Genomic DNA, 20,126 nt, shown 5'->3' with positions numbered 1-20,126 from the left:
TCCAGCAGTGATGCTTACTGTGTACTGAGAAGACACCTTATGCACAAAATGGAGAAGGAATGCTCAAGAGTGGGAGTGATTTGATAGACAGACATAAGTGTTTAGCATCAAGTGCAGCCCAGGGCAATTGTTCTAGTGGGATCCAATCATGGAATATGAACACCAGGATCAGAATCAATACTACAGATATGTTATAACCCCAAGGTATATACGAACACAATGTCTGCACTCAGTGCTTTGGATGTGGTCTACCTGAGAAACTGAGGACGGACAAGTCCTAAAATCCTGATGGTTTCCATCCATGGGTGTCAAAAGAGGTAGGAAAATACATTGTCGATTCACTAACCAAAATCTTTCAGATTTCCGTGGATTCAGTTTTTCTGAATTGGCAATTTGCTCATCTGACCCCACTCTTTAAGAAGGGTGACAGAGAGAAATCAGTAATTAGAGGACAGTTAACATAATATCTGTGATGGGGACTTTTTTGGAGTTCATTAGCATGTAAAGGGTAACTGATCACCTCAAAAAGTTTCAGTTGATCAGGGAGTGTCATCATAGATTCATGAAGGGTAAGTCGTGCCTGACAAGAAGAGGTGACAAAGGTGGTGGACAGAGATAAGTCGATGGATGTTGTTTGTGGGGACTTTCAGAAGGCCTTTGATAAGGTCCCACACAAGAGACAGTTAGTAAAGGTGGAACCCCACAGAACCGAGGACAAATTACTGACGTGGACAGGAAATTGGTTGAGTGACAGGAAAATGTAAGTCTGAATAATGGGTAATTACTCAAATTGATAGCACACAAGTAGTGGTGTCCCACAAAGATCCGTTTTGAGGTCTCAAGTACTCGCAATATTGATTAGCGAATTTTGTAATGGCATAAAAACTCCCATATCCAAATTTGCTGATGACACAAATTGGGCAGTATTGTCTGACAGTTTTAATGGCGGTACAAGATTCCAATAGGATATCGATAGATTAGTTGAATGGGAAAAGAAAAATGACAGATGGATTTTAATAAAAACAAGTGTGAGGCGATCCATTGCAGGCAGAAAACAAAGCACAGATCAAGGTATGTTTTAGAAGGCACAAATTTAAATACAGTGAATGTTCGACAAGAGTTCAGGGCATAGCTTTGTTTTTAAAATGCCACAAATAGGTGCACAAAATAGTCGAGAGGTTTCGGAATGCTGGCCTTCATACCTAAAAGGCTGGAATATAAGGATTCAGATTGTTTGCTGCAGTTATAGAAAACCTTTGTTAGTCTCCACTTGAGTACTGTAAGCAGACCTGGGCACCACACAGTAGGAAGGACGTTATGGCCCTGATGGGAGTTCAACACAGGTTTAAAAGAATGATACTTGGATTTTAGGGCTTTAGTTATGAAGAAAAATTAGACAAATTCTGCTTCTATTATCAAGAACTTAGAAGGTTGAGGTGGTGATCCATTCGAAGTCTTTAGGATGTTAACACGGAAAGACATGTTAAATAAAGATAAACCATTTCCTCTGGAGCAGTCTAAGAATTAGGGCTAGGCCGTTCAGGAGAGTTGTTAGAAATACTTCCACATGCAAAGAGTAGTGGAAAGGTTGGGAGTGGAGGGTGGATATTAAAGTGGATAAGGAAGTTAAGCAAAGTCACCAAAAATATCCTCTGAAAGAATGCTACTTTTATGAAAAGAAAACATTGTCAAATCGAGCACAGAATTAGGAGCGAGGCTGTTCGTTCTTCATCACGCTGCACCATAAGAATGTGACTGATCCATACCTTAACGCATGCCCCTTTCCCCCACATTCAGCCATGGAACGTGAACTCAATTCATATTTTTTCATGCCTTTTGGATCACAAGTCACAGATTGGAAATTAACAATTTATTTTTTCATCAGTTTCCACCAATGTAAACTGCTATTAGATCTCCTTTCAGCCTTCTTCTTTCCAAAAGGGAACTGTCCCAAATTCTTCAATCTATCCACATTAATTAAGTTTCTCATCCCTGGAAACAGTTTTGATTTGTTTTGTTTTAGGACAAGTTTTAAATCGAAGCGTAGGCGACTGAAACTAGGTGATTTGAAACGAAGGAAGTAGATCTGGGTTGATTGACTGCGGCGGGTTTCTTTTTGTCACGGTGCCAGATGAGTTTGTAGCTCTGTGCCCTATCTCCAGTCCCGCAGTGATAGATCGCCGTGTCCTTTAACAGCACTCTCTCCACCTTGAGCTTTGACATTCTGTCATTGCTGGTCCGGCTGATGTCAAATCCATTTTTGAACCCATCTCCATACTCAGGCTTTCCGCCACTGTAAAAGTACCCAACTAAAGTGAGTGCCTGCCCAGATCTCTGTTGGTACCAGAACATGTTGTCCCGGACTGTTCCATTTTGATAGCAATGGAACTCGACCGATTTCCCTTCTTCAGAGACGACCTGGCGAGGCCACTGATACAGCAGATCTCCCTGGACACTGCCTGCAAAAGTCGGATAAGCAGATCAATGGATTCATTCAGTCAGACACCCACACTCGTCCCGCTTTTAGATCATGGAGAATGTACTTACGGGTTAATAAACTCAGAGATAACCTCGTTAATATGGACAAGCTACAAAGTCGTTGAGAAATAATTTTCTTGCAAAAGACGCCTTCATCCCGTGAAAGAACTGCAACTTAAAAATCATCTTAAAGAAGACTTTATATTAAGCAAGCCTTTCAATTTACGTAAAATATAGATACACAATGTGGACGCACTACAATGTTGAGGTAATTTCACTGCAGATGTTTCAAACCACCTACGATTTCTCGATGTAAAAGTAAGACATTTTTTATAATTAAGGATAACGTAAGTTTATTGTTCTCTATTATTGATTCTTACATGGAATCAGTAAGAGAACTGTAAACTGCAATGAACTCGAAAGCATCCTCCAGCAAGGTTTAAATCAGCAGCGACTCCCTTTGCAGTTCAGGATTTAATCTTGTCCTGGTTTTGACTTATTAAGCCGTTTTATCAGGAAGGCAAAAATGCTGCACGCTGCTACTGCTCTGGAGATTGTCTCAATGCAACTAACACGACCTCTACCTCTGTCCTGACTTCCCCGCCACACCCCCACCTCCAATCCAGGAAGTGGCATCAGTCCACCCCAAAAAATCAAGTGTTCATGTAACTACTCCAGCAAAAGTCATCAAGTGCCAAGAAATTACCAATTTCCTAAAGGGAGGATCTAACCAACGCCCCTTGACATTTAATGTCAGTCAGCTTGCTCGTTAATATTGTGGGAACTTCTATTGACCAGAAACTGGGTGAGAAAGCCATGTCAATTCTATAGCTATATAAGGGCTGAGACGTTGAGAATCCTATAGTGAAGTAAGAGCTCGGCTCTACAATTACAGTCGAACATGTGTAAAGCATAAAGCAGGGCTGCTTTGGAATTTTCAAACTAGCCTGGATCAGTGTAAGATCTACAAGGGTCAGAGTACACGATCTACGAAGTGCATTGTACATCATCTACATGGTGAAGTAGGCACCATATACAAAACATGATGTGAATCTTCCATAAGTTGCACTGGGCCAGGAATTTGCACCATCCACAAAACGCAGTGTGCACAATGTACAAAATCCAGTGTGCATCATATACAAAGTGTCATGTTCATCATTTACAAGATGAAGTATGCACCATAAAAGAGGTTCAGTGAGCAATATCTATAAAGTTCAGCACGTGTAAGGTCTAGTGTGCACTATCTACAATGTGTAATGGGGCAGGAGTTTGCACAATTTCAAAGTGCAATGGGGTACGAATGTGCACCCTGTACAAAGTGCAATAGGGCAGGATTGTACACTTTTTCCACGGTGATTCCAATCTTATAGTGAATATATCTCAACAAGGTGATTCCAATCCTATAGTGAATATATCTCTGAAATGGTATGAGAATAGACATTCAATTTAGACGCATTCAGGATCATCAACAAATTATGTCTTTGTCAAGAGTACAAATGTGCCAAGATTTAACTATATATCTTCTGCAGATAAACCGCTAATCTTTCCTTTCACGCCTTTCCTCGCCCACCTTTGTCTTTCTATTTTTGGTATCCTCTTCAATATTAAACAAGCGTCTACTTTAGTCAATCACAAGAAGGGCATGCACCATGGCCCTGTAAACAAGCAATCTTAAGTCATTTGTGGAAATAGCCAAAGTGAAAAATCAGTGAAGAGGCTGCAGATTTGCTCCATGAGACTGCTAGAGTTGCTCTTATGTTATCAATCTCTGTCCAAACGTCTCGGCGCTCTATCGCAATAAGCCTTCAGCGCCTCCTACTGATACAAGTGGCAATCCACCATTTATGAGATGAAATGTACCATAGAGTCATTTTGAAGTTGCGTTTTGAAATTGCTGCGAAAGAATACAAGTCGATAAGATATATGAGCAGAGGTAGCCCAATCAGCCCATCGAGTTTGCTCTGCCATTCAATGAGATAGGGTTGATCTGATAATGATCAAGTCCAATTTCCTGCCCTTTTTCCCATAACCTTTGATTCTCTGCCTCATTACAAATCTGTCCATCTCAGTCTGAATATGTTGAATGACTCAGACTCGACGGTTCTCAGCAGGAAAAACAAAATTTCAAAGATTCACTACCCTCCTTCTCATATGTGTCTTAAATGAACAATTCATTACTCTGAAATTACGCTCTCTGGTCCTCGACTGTCCCAAAAAGGGGAAACAACCTTTCCAAATCTTCCTGTCAAGTTTGCAAAGAACCTTGTAAGTCTTAATTAGGACGCTCTCCTCCTAAACTGAAATGTGCACAAGTCCAATTTACTCAACCTCTCCTCAAAAGACAATCCTTCCCTGTCTGGAATCAACCTAGTGTACTTCCTCTAAACTGCCTTCAGTGCCTGTTTATCTTTCCATAGATAAAGAGCTTAAAACTGTTCATAGAATTCTAAGTAGAGTTTCGGGTTGATGATACAGCAACACTAAAGGGATAGCAATATAATTCCAAATCAGGATGATGAATGGCTTGGAGGGGAATTAGCAGAGAGTGTTGTTCCCTTATATCTGCTGCCCTTGTCCTTCTAACTGGTAAAGGTCATCAGACTTGCACGTCAGTACCTGCGTAGTTCTGAATAGTGCACAAGGTTATACAAGCTTCAGCAATCATTCCTCTATCGTAAAATTGGAACAGTGCAGAAGGAGTTTATTCATCCCATTGTTCCTGCACCGACGCTATCGCCTAGTGCCAATCTCATGCCTTTTCCCCGTATCCCTGCACACTATTTCCATGCAAATAACTATCCAATGCCCCTCCTGAATGCTTCTGAATCGATTCTACTTCTCCCACTTTTCAGGCAGTGCATTGCACACCCTAACTACTCGCTGTGTGAAAAAGCTTCTTTTCTCACATCATCTTTGTTTCACAATCGCATCACTTTAAACCTATGTTGTCCTTCCTATTACGAATTTCTCCCTATCTGCTCTATCCAGCTATGATATTTTTTTTTAGTTTATGATGGAGTGAACAACATTGATGAAGCAACTGCACATGATTGGGTCCACTACTCCAAGGAGGTATTGCAGTTGATGTCGTGGGCCTGCAATGGTTGATTTAAAATGGCTACAATTTTTGTCCTATCTTCTCGGTATGACTCCAACCAGCGAAGACAATTACACTCTGATTCACCCAGAGCCCATTTTATTGGGACCTTTGCTGCCATGCTCAAATGCTGCCTTTATATAGAAGGGCAGTCGCACCTAGCTAATGCCTGGAGTTCAGTTCTTTTGGAAGAAGGACGCAATGTGTTAAGGACCTGATGAAGAAGTTTCAATCTTTGTAGGGCTATCTTGGGTGCACTGTCAATGGCCTCTTCCATTACATGCTACTAATCGAGAGAAGACGATTGGGTGGTGAATGGCCAAGATGGATTTGTCCTGCTTTTAGTGAAGACAACATAGCAGATCACCTTTCCACATCCGGAGGAAGGGTTACCAGACCCCAAGCGTTAACTCTGACTTCTCTTTATAAATGCTGTCAGACCTGCTGAGCTTTGCAAAAGTTCTGTTTTTGTTTCACTTTTCCACATTGTTGCCTACATGCCCGAATTGTAACAGTCCGAGATCAGCTTGGCAGGGGTGAGGTTCTTTCTGCTGCACAGGTCCTCGGTCATATTGCTGGAGCATTGTCTCATGTGGTCATTGCTAGCAGTGTTGGCTACTCAGAGTAAACTGAGGTCTACGCACATGTCTAAGTCTGGTATAATCGCTGATTTTGGAGGCCAGAACCGAACACAGTGTTGCAAGTGTTGTATGACCAATGGATATGGAAACCAGAACTACGCACTGAGTGAAATCATAGTCTAATTAAACTCTGTGGAGACAGGTTGTTTCCACAATGCTGGTCAAATGGCTGCAAATGGATAGCAAATCCCCTTGTTTAAAGAGGGTAACATGGATTATCCAGGAAATTACAGGCCTGTGAGCCTCACGTCAGTGCTAGGAAAATTATTGGAAATTACCTGTAAGAATTTGGAAGCAGATGGACTGATTAGCGATAAACAACATGGGTGTGCAGGGGAGGTAGTGTCTCATTAACTTGAATGAGTTTTTTGAGGAGGTGACGAAGATTATTGATGAGGGAGAAACGATTGAAGTTGTCTACATGGACTTCAGTAAAGCCTTTGACAAGGTGCCTCATAGGAGCCTGGTACAAACGGTTGAATTCACGTGGCATCAGGGGTGAGCTGGAAAAATAGATACAGAACTGGTTTAGTCATCGGAGAAGAGGGTGGAAGGATTGTTTTTGATATAGAGGCCTGTGACTAGTGGTGTTCGACAGCGATCAGTGCTTTGACCTCTGCTTTTCATGATCTACGTAAATGATTTGGAGGAAAACGTAGCTGGTCTAATTAGTAAGTTTGCAGATGATACAAAAATTGGTGCAGTTGCGTATAGTGAGAAGGATTGTCAGAGGATACCTCAGGATATAGATCAGTTGGAGGCATGGGCAGAAAAAAAAATGGAAGATGGAGTTTAATCCAGACAAATGTGAGGGGATGCATTTTGGAAGGTTAGGTACAGGTGGAAATTATACAGCGAATGACAGAACCCTTAGGAATATTGATTTGCAGATAGATCTGGTTGTGCAGGTCCACAGATCCTTGAATGTGCCAGCACAGGTAGATAAGGTAGTAAAGAAAAAGGCCTATGGCATGCGTGCCTTTGTTGGAAGGAGAATTGAATATAAGGATAGACAGGTTATGCTGTAGCTTTGTAGAACTTTATTTAGGCCACAGTTGGAATATTACGTACAGATCTGGTCACCACACTACCAGAAGGATGTGGATGCTTTGGATCGGTACAGAAGAGGTTTAACACGATGTTGCCTGGTCTGGAAGGTTTCAGCTATGAAGAAAGATTAGATCAATTGGGCTTTTTATCACTGGAATGCAGGAGGTTGAGGGGTAATCTGAAAGAAGCTTGGATGGCGATCTGATAGAAGTTGATAAAATTGTGAATGGCATAGATAGAGTGGAAAATAAGAAGCTTCTTCCCAAGTTGGAGGGGTTAACTACTAGGGCACACAGTTTCAGGGTGTAAGAGAGGAAATTTAAAAGAGATGTGTGAGGTGTGTTTTTCACACAAAGGGTGGTGAGCACCTGGAACACGCTGCCAGAAGAGGTGGCAGAAGCAAGCACAATAGCAAAGTTCAAGAACCGCCTGGACGAGTCCATGAATAGGAAGGGAATAGAGGGATATGGATCCTTTAAGTGAAGACAGTTTTAATATGGAAGGGCACAAGGTGTTGGTGCAGTCTTGGAGGGCCGAAAGGGCTATTCCTGTGTTGTGTTCTTCTTTGTTCTTTGTTCTAAGTAAGTGCAAAGTGTTGCAGATGTAGTCAAAATAAGATGTATGAAGACCACTTTGAAGAAGAATCATGCCGGACCCAAAGCATTAACTCTGTAACTCTCACCACAGACACTTCCAGACCTGCTGAGCTTCTCCAGCATTATCTGTCTTGTTTCAGATTTGCAACATCCACAATATTTTGGATGTAATCGAAGACTAGAATGGAATTAATACTCCAAAACCAAAGTATCTGAACATTATAGGGTGCAGTCTCATGAAGGTGCCTACAGGCCAGACTGAACTCCAGAAGTGGTCTAGAATTAATGACTGGAAAACAGTGGTGGCGCATTAGTGGTGATTCTGTCTCTGAGCTTGAAGACCTGAGTTCAATCTCTGATCCAGAGGGGTGTAAAAGCAGTTCTGAACTGCTTGATTAAGAATTTGCCTAAGGAGAGCAGACATGTGCACCATCTGCCATTGATCAACAGTGCCAGTGAAGTGGAGTGACGTTGGAGTTTGTGGTGCAACTCAAAACTCAGCAACCTCACAGTTGTGGGGGTCAGAGATGGGCTTTATGGATATCTAACAAGTACACCAGTTCCTGTCGTTTCTGCTATTTTTCAGACTGGACACCTGAATGAAGGGTAAGGCTGGTAAGATTAAGGAACAATGGATGAATAATATTGAGATCCGAGTCAAGAATAAAATAAAGTCTTATTTTAGATATAGACAAGATTTTTTTCAATGAACCTCTTAATCAATATTAAGAGTGCAGTGGCATTCTTAAGAAATAAATTAACAAGGTAAAGAGGAAATACGAGATAGTATAGGCAGATAATGTTAAAGATAATCCAAAGAGATTGCACAAATTCAGTGAGAGCAAAAGGGTAGAACCCCGCAAATATCAATGAGGTTGTCTTTGTGTTGAACCCCAGGAGATGGGAGAGACACTGAATAAATATTATGTGATAGTGTTTACTGTGGAGAAAGAAATTGAGTCTAGAGAATGCAGAGAAATAAATGTTGATGGTTTCTAAACAGTTAACATTACAAAAGAGGAAGTGCTAGAGGTCTTAGAGAATGTAAAGGTGGGATAAATTTCCAGCTCCTGATCTAATGTATCCCAGAACGTTGTGGGAAGTAAGGGAGGAAATTGCAAGATAAAAATATTTCCATCATTTATAACTGTGGGTGAGGTGCCTGATGATGGGACGGTGGCTAATGTCGTATCTTTGTTTCAGAAAGGTTGTCAGGAGAAACCGGGGAACTATAGGCCTGTAAGTCTGACTTCCATTCTGGGTAAATTGTTAGAGCTGATTGCAAAATTTAGGATTTGTGGACATTTCGAGAGGTAAAAGTTGATTAAGGACAGTCAGCATGGGTTTTGCGAGGAAAATCGTGTGTCACAAACTTAACTGAGTTTTTTTGAGAAAGTTACCCAAAGGTTCGATGAGGCAAAGCGGTAGGCATTGTTTACTTGGACTTTAGTAAAACATTCAAGAAGGCTCTGCATGCTGGACTAATTAGTAAAGTTAGGTCACAGTGCGCTTGCTAAGTGACATAAAATTGGGTTGACAGCAGGATACAGTAATTTGTGTGAGAATATAGAAGGCATGGTTAGTAAGTTTTCGGACGACACTAAGATAAGTGGTATAGTAGACAGTGAAGAAGGTTATCCAAAGTTACAAAGGGATTTTGATCAAATGAGTCAATGGGCTGAAAAATTGCAGATGGAGGTATTGCATTTTGGTACAACAAACAAAGGTAGGTCTTGTACAATTTATGGTAGGGCCTTGGGAGCGTTGTAAAACAGAGGGACTGAGGAGAGCAGGCACTAAATTTTCTGAACAAAGATTTTAAAGAGGGGAGGGGAAAATCTTTTACACAGACGGTGGATCGTGTGTGGAATGAACTTCCTAAGGAAATGGTGGATGTGGGAACAATTACAACGTTTAAAATACATTTGGATAAGTGCATGAACAAGAAAGGTTTGGAGGGTTATGTGCCAGGGGCAGGCAGCTGGGCCTATTTTAGTTTGATATTATGCTCGGTGTGGACTGGTTGAACGGAAGGGTCTGTCTCCGTGCTGTATGATGCTATGACTCTGAACTTATGACCATAAGATATCGGAGCATAATCAGGTCTTTCGGACTATCAAATCTGTTCCACTATTCGATCATGGCTGATATGTTTCTCAATCCATTCTTTTTCCTTTACTAATCAAGAACGCATCTATCTCTGTCTTAAAAGACACTCAATGACTTGGCCTACAGTTCCTTCTGCAGCAATGTGTTTTACAGACTCACCACCCTCTGGCTGGAGAAATTCCGCCTCACCTCAATTCTAAAGTGTCGTACCTTCACACGAGTCCTGTCTCCTCGTGGAAATATTGTCTCCAATTGTAGTAGCGGATGTGGCCACATGAGGTTGCTGTTCACCACGTCCTCCCTGAAAAGTAACAGTCCCTCAGGACAGGGGAGATGGATTATTTTCAAAGCATGTATTGACTGCTGGAAACACTGGTTCCTGCAAAGGCTACGGAATCTGACAATATTCCAGCGTGAAGACTGGTGCTCCAGAATTTGCTGCTCCCCGAGCCAAACTGTTCCAGTACAGTTACTGGCACCAACCCGACAATGTGGAACATTGCCCAGTTATGTCCTGCACATAATAAAAGGGGCAAATCCAACACAGAAAATTATGGCCAATTATTCTTGATCATCAGTAATGTGGTGGTAGGTGTCATCATCACTGCTATCAAACAGATCCTGGTCAACAATAACCTGCTCAGTGACTCCCAGTTTGGGTTCCGCCGGGGCAATTCATCTTCTGACCTCATTACAGCCTTGGTTCAAACATGGATAAAAGAACTGAATTCCAGAGCTGTGTTGAAAGTGACGGCCCTTGATATCAATGCTGCATTTGACCGAGTGTGGCAGCACGGAGCCCGAGTAAAACTGAAATGAATAACCATTCTCAGTGCTTCTTCTAAGTGTTGTTCAACATGGAGGAGTACTGATTCATTGGATAAGGGAGGATGGTATGTGATAATCAGAAGACGGATTCCTTGCCCATATACAACCTGTAACCGTGAGATTTCATGGAGTCTGCAGCAAATGTTGAGAACTCCCTGGACATATAAAGGGAAAATGAAATTGGTGTCTGGGACATTTTCTGTAAGGTATGATTCTGTGAGTATGACTATGTCAGACTGTTGTTTGACTAGTCTGTAAGACAGCTCTCCCAATTTTGGCACTAGGTGCCGATGTCAGTAAGGAGGATTTTACAGGGCTGTTTTTGATACTTCACAGAAATGTCAAAAGGACTTGACTTCCAACCCCACCCCCATCTTCCCACCACATTCCTGAAAAAAAAGGGAATGGAGTAAGGAGCCATGCAGTGAAGAATTGTTATCTGTTTCCACAATTACCTGATTTAGATCCTTAAGCGCCTCTCTACGTTGGTTAAATGCACAGCAGTTATTACAACTGGAGTTTCACATCAGCATTGTCAGAGTATATATGGTAGAATCGATTTTTAGACCATAAGGAGCAGATGTGGGCCATTCAGCCCATCGAGTCTGTTCCGCCATTCAATGAAATCATAGTTGATCTGATTATCCTCAACTCTGCTTTCCTGCCCTTTCCCCATAACACTTGATTCCCTTCCTGATTAACAATCTATCTGCTGGATTATGCACACGCGTTTACAATGGATTTATGAGGCTTTCCGCGTGATGATTCATATTTCAAGACCTAGGCACATACTTTCAGCGGATGTAACAACATCATGACCATTAACGTCGTCCCTACTTGTAATTTTTGTGATTTATTGTTTCCACATCTGCTCTGTCCTGCTTTCTTTACGTCCTTCCTTCTGTTCTCCAATTCCCATAGAATTCTCCTCTTATCTGATTGTTTCATCGTGATTTCCTCCACTACAGTGTCTTTCATGCCAGAGACTGAGATTTTTGGTATCTTGTTTGTTTTAAGGATGCAGAATGCTTTTTTGGTCGTGCTCGAGATGCGTGTGATTCCCCTGTGCACCATCCCAATTGCCTCTGCCACTTCAACGCTCAGCATTATCAGGACTCCATCTCCCAAAGCCAGCGTGATTTAAAATTCCATTTGAAAACTCTTTTCATGCTAAGCTTAGCTGCCTTTGTCCCTGATAAATGTGAATCCTTGTACAGTGTTGCAGTAATACCAGAGTATCATGGAGGGATTGTCTTATGAATAAAGCTTAATCAGATTGGGATTATACTCGCTGGAGTTTATAAGAATGAGAGATGGTCTCATTGAAACATAAAGGATTCTTAGTGGGCTTGACAGCGTGAATACTGAGAGGATGATTCCCCTCATGGGAGAGTCGAGGACCAGAGTGCATATTCTCCGAATAAAGGAACACCAACTTACGACCGAGAAGAGGAGGAATTTCTTCTCTGAAAGGGTTGTAAGTCTTTTGAATTCCTTGCCACATGGAGCTGTGGGATGGATCCTTGTAAGTATTTATGGTTGAGAGAGATAGATTCTTGATCAGTTGGAGAATTAAGGGTTACGGGAAACGATCAGGAAAGTTGATTGAGAATAGCTGGCACTTGAAGCTCTGGCTCAGATTCGATGGTCATTTCACTAGGTCCAGTCTGACGGGAAAAACCCAACAAGTGCGATCAAGTGCCTGATATTAATACTATTCTGGTTATGTGCTGTAACGCTACTTCATAATCCTTTCAGTACCTTTTCAAACATTCCTTTCTGCAGAATATCAGTTATGCATCTCGAGGCGGCTCCGTGATGAATACAATGCTGCAAAATAATCAGGCGTGGGCACCTTCAGATTTTTTTAAATGTGACAGATAGGTTCTGGAGTTTTAATTCAAATGATTAAAAAAGCTTCAAACTTGATCAAGTTTTACATTTTTTCGACGTGTTATATTAAGCATGATCAATATTCTCACTTCATGCTGAAATGGTGCGTTTGTTGCTGCTGCTACCATTTCGATGGGCTGTGAGCGATGCTGTCCTTCTTTACACTGAATCCCTGGCACGTTTACGCCTCAAATAGGATAGCAGTGCCCAACCACTGACCCAGGGAAGGCCTTGATATCCATCTGTTTAATACACAGATACAGAAACAACTTTGAGGGAGAAAGATTTTGAAATTTCCTTTCAATCATTCATCCTGAGACCACATAACTTTTATTTCTACACTCAAAATTGGATTAGTTCCTAACGTTACGTTTTACCTTTATTTTGACCCCGTAATTATTTAAACATTTGTCTCTTGAAACTTATCATGAAAAGTTGTAATTCAATTGAAAGAATAAGTGGTAATGAGAGTAGGGAGTTTAGTATAATGTACCTGTGCAGGTGAGTGAAGAATGCAACTGTACAGGGGAGCAAGGGCTTTAGAAATGTACCTGAATAGGTGATTAAAGGTGTTGTGAATTTGCCTCTACAGGTGAGTGAGGTGTTCGGAAATATACCTTCATGTTTATTTGAGAGAGTGTTATACATAAACCGGTAAGTGAATGGATTATGAATGAGTTTGTGCAGGTGAGCGAAGAAGTTGGCAATGTGTCTGTACATTTGTGTAAAGGTTTTGTGAATTGAACTGTACTTAAGGATTGGGAATTAAAGTGTTGATTTGATTTCATTTGATTTATTGTCAACAGTACTTAAGTGCAGTGCAAAGCATCGTATGCAAGCAGTTCAGCAGATCATGGTAAACAAGGCCATACAGATTATATGGTGAAAAATAAAAGACTTTGACAGAGGCATACAAGTTACACCGCACAGGGCGATGCTAGGCAAGATCAACATTACAACGTTCAGCATTATTGAAAGTTAGAGAGTCCATTCATCAGTCTAATAACGGCAGGGAAGAAGCCGTTCTTTAACCGGCTCTTGCGTATATTCAAGCTTCTATACCTTCTGCCTGATCAAATAGGTTGTAAGCGAGTATTATCGGGGTGAGATAGGTCTTTATGATGTTGACAGCCTTTCCACGACAGCGAGAAGTGAAAATGGAGTCCATGGATGGGAGGGTGGCTTCTGTGATGGTCTGGCCTGTGCACACAACCTCCTGTAGTTTCTTACGGTACTGGGCAGAGCAGTTGTCATACCAGGCCGTTATGCACCTGGACAATATGTTTTCTATGGCAATAGAAAGTTGGTGAGTCTCGTTATGGACATACCAAATTTCCTGAGTCACTTGAAGAAAAATAGGCGGTGTTGTGCCTTCCTGACTGTCACATCTATGTGGAAGGTCCAGGACAGGTTGTCAGTTAACGTCATTCCGAGGTACTTGAATCTCTCAAACATCTTAACCTCTGCTCCGTTGACTTTTTGGGGACATGTTCTCCTCCTTTCTTTCTGAAGTCAATGATCTTTAGTTTTGCCAATGTCAAGAGAGATGTTTGTTATCATTGCACCACGTCACCAAGCCCTCCATCTCTTTTCTGCATTCTGACTCATCATTGTTTGCTATCCGTTCTAACATGGTGGTGTCATCAACAAATTTGTAGGCGGTGTTCGTTCGGAATTTGGCAACATGGTCGTTGGTGTACAGGGAGTACAGTAGGGGGACTGAGGCATCCTTGGGAGGTTCCAGTGTTGACTGTTACTGTGCAAGAGGTTCAGTTGTCTATATTCACTTGTTGTGATGTTTGGGTCAGAAAACTGTAGATCCAGTTCAGTGGACGGAGCTGAAACCTCGGTCCCAGACTTTTGAGATGAGTCTGGAGGAGATTTTGGTGTTGAATGCAGAGTAGTCGATGAGCAAGGGTGTGACAGAGGTGTCGTTGCTACCCAGCTGTTCCAGGAATGTGTGCAGGGCTAGGGGAATGGCGTCCACTGTGGACCTGTTACATTGGTAGGCAAATTGTAGGGGATCGAGACAGGCTGGGAGACTGGAGTTGATGTGGGTCATGACAAGCCTCTTGAAGCACTTCATGATTATGCAGGTCACAGCCACTGGGCACTTGTCGTAAAGGCACATTTCACATGCTTTCCTACGTACTGGGATGATGGTGATCTTCTTGAAGCAGGTGGGTATTTCAGCTCGTGGGTTGGTGCAATTGAAGATTTCAGTGAATACATCTGCTATGTCGTCCACACAGGATCTAAGGGGTCAGCTGAAGCCTGTTGATTTCCTTGGACTGACTCCCGTGAAGACTGATCTGACGTCTGCATTAGTGACAGTGGGCACAGGTCATCCAGAGCTATCGGGGCAGATAACACCACACTGCTGGCATTCTGCTGGAATCGAGCATAGAAAGAACTGAGCATAGCAGGGAGGGACGTGTCTCTATCTGCCATCGTGCTCTGCTTTATTTTGTATCACATTATATTCCTTAAGCTTTGCCACAAGCGGCAGAAGTCTGCTTGGTTAGTTTGGGCCTCTAACTTGGTCCGGTACTGCTTCTTGGCATCCCTGATAAATTTGCAGTGGTCATTTCTGGAGTTTCTGTATGCATCTGGGTCGTCTGACTTGAATGTTGCACGCCTGGACTTCAGTTGGTAATGGATTTCCTGGTTCAACCAATGTTGGGGAACACCCGGATTGACTTCTTTGGTACACAGCCCGCTATGCATTTGCGAATGAAGTCCATTTCGTTGGTAACATACTCATCTAGGTTTTCTGCTAAGAACATAAATACAGCCCAGCCCATCGATTCCAAATAGTCCCAGCGGCGGTCTACTGCTGCATCGGACCAGCACTGTGCTTCTTTTTGTGAAGGGTCCTTCCGTTTCAGCTTCTGTTTGTAAGCTTGGAGGAGGAACACAGCGATGTGATGTGATTTTCCAAATTGTTAATGTGGAATGGAGCGGGAGGCCTCTTTGATGGCTGAATATCAGTGGTCCAGAATGTTTGGTCCTCTAGTGGGCCAGGAGATGTGTTGGCAGCACCGTCTTGAGGTTGGCTTGGTTGAAGTTGCCGGCCAAGATGAAGATGGCCTTGGGGAATTTCATCTCCAGAGTGCTGTGGCGGTGTAAATTTCTTCAAAGCCACATGGAGTGATATATAGACTGCTATCAGAATGGCAGAGGTGAACTCACAAGGCAGAGAGTAGGGATGGCTTTGAACTGCAAGGTATTCTAGGTCCAGGGCACAATGACTTGCCAGGGTTGCTACATCCAAGCATCAGCAGGTGTTGATAAGGAAATATATCCCACCTCCCTTTGCCTTATATGAGGACGCCGTACAGTTCATACAATGTATGAAGAATCCCCCAGATTGCAGGGCACAGTCAGGTGTGGCAAGAGTGAGCCAAGTTTCCGTGAAACAGGCCACTCTCTCAGTTGCCTCATGAAGAAAAGTCTAGATATGAGTTCAACCAGGTGAGTGAGAAGAATGGGAATGCACCTATATCGACCAGTGATGAGTCTGGGAATGTATCTGTACAGATGAGAAAGGGTGTTGGAAATACACCTGTATATATAGGTGAAAGCATCATGAATGTGCGTGTACAAGTGAGTGAAAAGGTTGTGAATATACCTGTACAGGAGACTGAGGGATTGGAAATATACTTCAACATGTCAGTCAATGCATCGTGAATGTATTTGTTCAAGTGAGTGGGGGATTTGAGAATGAATCTGAGCAGGTGAGTGAAGGTGTTGTGAATATAACTGTACAGGTTAATATGAGGATTAGCAATGTACCTGCACATCTGGGTGAGACGTTTCGGAATGTACCTATTCAGGTGAGTAAGAGAGTTCGGAATGCACCTGTACAGGTGAGTGTGGTGGTTGAGAATGTATCTGTGCAGGTGAGAAATGGGGGTTAGGAATGGACCTGTGCAGGTGTTAGAGGGTGTTGGGAATAATCCTGTACTGGTGAATGAGGCAGATGGGAATGTACTGATCAGGTGAGTGCATGAATGAGAATGTACCTTAACTGGGAAGTAAAGGTGTTGTGAATGTGCTTATTCAAGTCAGTGAATGCATTTTGAATGGACATGTACAATACGTGAGGGAGTTGGAAATGTACCTGCACAGGTGACTGATGGAGTTGCGAATGCGCCTGTAGAGGTCAGTCAGGGATGTTAAGATTTAACTGGACGCAACGGTGAGGGGTCTGGAGATGAATCTGTACAAGTGAGTTAAAGGTTTGGAAAAATATCTGTACAGGTGAGTAAGGAGGTTATGAATGTGCCAGTACAGGTGAATGAAGGGCTTTTGAACCTACCTGTACATGAGAGTGGTGGAGCTGAGTTTTTTTCCAGGTGCCCAAATGGGTTGGAATGCTCTAGAATTGAAAGTTTAATACTTGGTCGTCATTACTCTAGGAAGTTAAGGTGTTAAATCTTCTACTCCAGGCTGAACATTCCCAAGAGAATTGTGACGGCTGGGCTGATAATTCACCAAAACATATTGGACATTTGTTTAAAAGAAAAAGCACAAAGGAAACTTTATTCGCTCACCACAGCAGTGACAATTATTTCTCCCTCTCAGCTCTGAGTTTCAGGAGCACAAAATCTTTCTGATGGATCCACCACTTGCGCTGAGTGAGAATTTTCAATCGCCCAATGCTAATTTGGAAAATACATGTTCCCAAAAGTGCGTGAGCGGTTCAATAAATTAAAACTGTGATCAAGGAAAAAAGAATGTGTTTTGAAAAATACTCAAAGCAATTTGAATCTGCATGCATTGATACGTTTTTTTTTCTTTTGACCAGAAGCTCACTCAAGGCACTGTTTGGTTTGATTTATTATTATCACATACACCGAGATACAGTGAAAAGTATTGCTTGCGTGCTATCCAGGCAAATCATACCTTACATTAGCACATCAGAATAAGACAACAGAATGCAGAATATAGTGTAATAGCAACAGAGAACGTGCAGAGAAAGAACAACTTCAAATTATGAGAAGTTTGTTCAAAACTCATATAACAGCGGGGAAGAAGCTGTTCTTAAATTTGTTGGTAAGTGTTTTCAAATTTCTGCATCTTCTGACCAGTGGAAGAGGGTGGAATAGAGTCGAAAGAGTGCTGTCAAAAACTGAGTCCTGAGAATAGTGCGGACGGCATGGGTTGTGCTGGTGGACTGTCATTGACTCGAGAGCCCTTACCAACCGCTGAGAGTGAAAAGATGTGTTGAATTCTATTTCTCTGTGCTCCCCATTCTCTGATTCTTTACCTGGTCACAGGAAACATACAATGAGCAACTTCCGGTCAAGGTGGAGGCAGAGTAGGAGTTCCTGCACTCCTGTTTATTTCTCGTTTCCTTCTGTTCCTTTCCCTTTTCTCTCCTTTTTCGTGTTTTCCCCTCTTTTGGTGTTCGCCTCCCCAGTGGCAGGTCATTGCTGGTCTCGGGGGCTCGCGGTGAGTCACGGCTTGGTCTCTCAGCGGCTCGTGGCAGGTCCCAGTTTGGTCTTGGTGGCTCTTATCGTGGTATCTCGGCGATTCATGGCGAAGTCTCGGCTCGGCTTTTGAGAGGATCCGGCCCGGGCATGTTCCTGGAGCACCGGGGAGTTTGAGGAGGCAGTAGCTTCCGCAAAAACGGCCATGTCTGCGGAAGCGTCATCAGGAACAACAGTAGAGATCGTCTGGAAACAGAGACAAGTGGAGGTCTCATCAAAGGCTGTCGAAGTTTTAACGTTTTCCTTTATTTTCCTAGCTTAAACGGCGAAAGACATTAATGTTAACTATTACATCATTTTTTTCAACCATTCTATGAAATAATGCTAAACATTTTAACTCTCGTTTCTCTTAATACTTGTCTCATCAGTTTTGTTTGCACCGAGGCATCTTGGTAACTAAGAGGGCACTACGTGCGGCGACGTTTTACAATTTTCACCGTCCTCCTGTATTTCTGTAGCTGAGTACAAGTGACAATTAAATCTAAATAATAATACGAATACAATCGTCTGGCCCCATCTGTTGGTGGAGAATGCGAAATGAACTCCACTGGGATTGGATGCAGGTTTTTGTAGCGACCAAGACACGTCCTCAAACGTTGTGCTGCTACACGCGCAATAATAGACAGCCGCGTGAGATGGAGAGGCGTCTCTCAGTTCCAAACTAAACTGCGTTTCACTGGCTCTTTCAGCCTGGTAAGGCTCGGATGTGTAATTTGTAACAGCTCCTGTTCTAGCAGAGTAGAATAAAGCTTCTATGGCCTGTTCTGGTTTCTGTCTGTACCAGTACATAGATCTGTAATCGGTATTCTTCAGCATGCATTTGATTGTTACCAAGTCCCCTTCTGTAACCGAAACGGTGGATGGAGACTGCTCCACGTAGGAGGCCAGATTCCCTGTCGAATATAAATAGGACTTGATTCAAACTTCTGACAAGAATTCATCAGGACATCTAAACAGAGAATTTCCAATCCCATAAAACCTGTCACAATAAAAGAAAAATTTAAAGCACATTTCAAGCATTTTGTATTCGTTTTACGTAATTGCCAGGTTACTGTAAAAATTCATGCCAACGGTTTTGAGCAAAGCCAGATCCAATCACAGCAATGCTTAATGACAAGCACATAGGTTCTTCTTAAAACGTTGTTCCAGGTTGAAATTTTGGAGCAGCACCTGCTTTTGCCCAAAGAGGCCTTCGTATTCTTTCTGTCGGATTGAACGGCACAGTTTTGTTTAACATTATGTGTTCACAATGAATCTTGTAAATGTATAGTTTTCTGTCGGTAATGACGCGGGTAATGTCAGCCTTGATTTCCAGCTGCAGGACCTGGATTGACAATCGGTCCTATGACTTTCAAAAACAGACCAGCGAGTGTTACCGAGTGAACTATAGCACATTCGACAATACATTGTTCCATTCTCGATGTGACTTTAACTAACCTGTGAACAGTAGAACTACGCAGATGAGCCAACAGACTTCGTACAACATGATTCTGTCATTTAACACCATCTCCTTCTGTTTGCAGAGTGCAGTCCAATGACACCTGTGAAGGCACCTTATTTGCTGTATCTGATTAAATACACCACATCCGGTTGTTGTCTCTTATTCAAGGTAATTTGCTGTGAAACTTAAACCCCAGTTCACTATATTTCTCAAAGACTCATTGGATGATAGATGATTGGGCGGAGTTTATAGCAGAGCTCTAATTCCAAGAGGATTTGCAGTCTGGAAAGAAAAGAGAAGGCTTAAATTGAGTTGTCAGTAAGAAAATTCTGACATTGAAGATGACGCAAGATAAGCTGTTTAAAGTGTAAACTGTGTAAGAAGAGAGATTTTTATCCATTGAAATATTCAGATCTGAAGCGCGTGGTCTGAAAGTGTGGTCTGACCGGAAAGTCAACAAATTTCAAAACAGATTTTGATGAACGTGTGAAACAAGAA

At 42.3% G+C, this 20,126-nt stretch overlaps 1 protein-coding gene and 1 gene segment (V, D, J or C); both read right to left on the bottom strand.

The window, feature by feature from the left end:
• Nucleotides 1-1,766: 1,766 nt before the first annotated feature.
• Nucleotides 1,767-3,029, bottom strand: LOC109914054. The segment is given in 2 exon segments: nt 1,767-2,459; nt 2,859-3,029. Coding segments are annotated over 2 exon segments (474 nt in total).
• A 15,140-nt stretch (nt 3,030-18,169) lies between these two features.
• LOC125488007 lies at nt 18,170-19,718 on the bottom strand. Its single transcript, XM_048620749.1, has 3 exons — nt 19,625-19,718; nt 18,683-19,080; nt 18,170-18,373 (listed from the first exon to the last, which is right to left on the bottom strand). The coding sequence occupies exons 1-3, from the start codon at nt 19,692-19,694 to the stop codon at nt 18,170-18,172; spliced, it is 672 nt and encodes a 223-aa protein (XP_048476706.1). The 5' UTR covers nt 19,695-19,718.
• Nucleotides 19,719-20,126: the final 408 nt, after the last annotated feature.

This window comes from Rhincodon typus, chromosome 48 (genome assembly GCF_021869965.1).
Source record: "Rhincodon typus isolate 14 chromosome 48, sRhiTyp1.1, whole genome shotgun sequence".
NCBI lineage: Eukaryota > Metazoa > Chordata > Chondrichthyes > Orectolobiformes > Rhincodontidae > Rhincodon > Rhincodon typus.
This window is presented reverse-complemented; position numbering and strand designations above follow the sequence as displayed.

What these genes read in the sequence shown, in the direction of transcription:
- LOC125488007 (XM_048620749.1), bottom strand. Translation starts at nt 19,694, where the DNA reads ATGGTGTTAAATGACAGAATCATGTTGTACGAAGTCTGTTGGCTCATC. An exon ending in CGTAGTTCTACTGTTCACAG is followed by an intron (nt 19,081 to 19,624) that starts GTTAGTTAAAGT and finishes TATATTCGACAG; the next exon opens with GGAATCTGGCCTCCTACGTG. An exon ending in GGGGCCAGACGATTGTATTC is followed by an intron (nt 18,374 to 18,682) that starts GTATTATTATTT and finishes CTCTGTTTCCAG; the next exon opens with ACGATCTCTACTGTTGTTCC.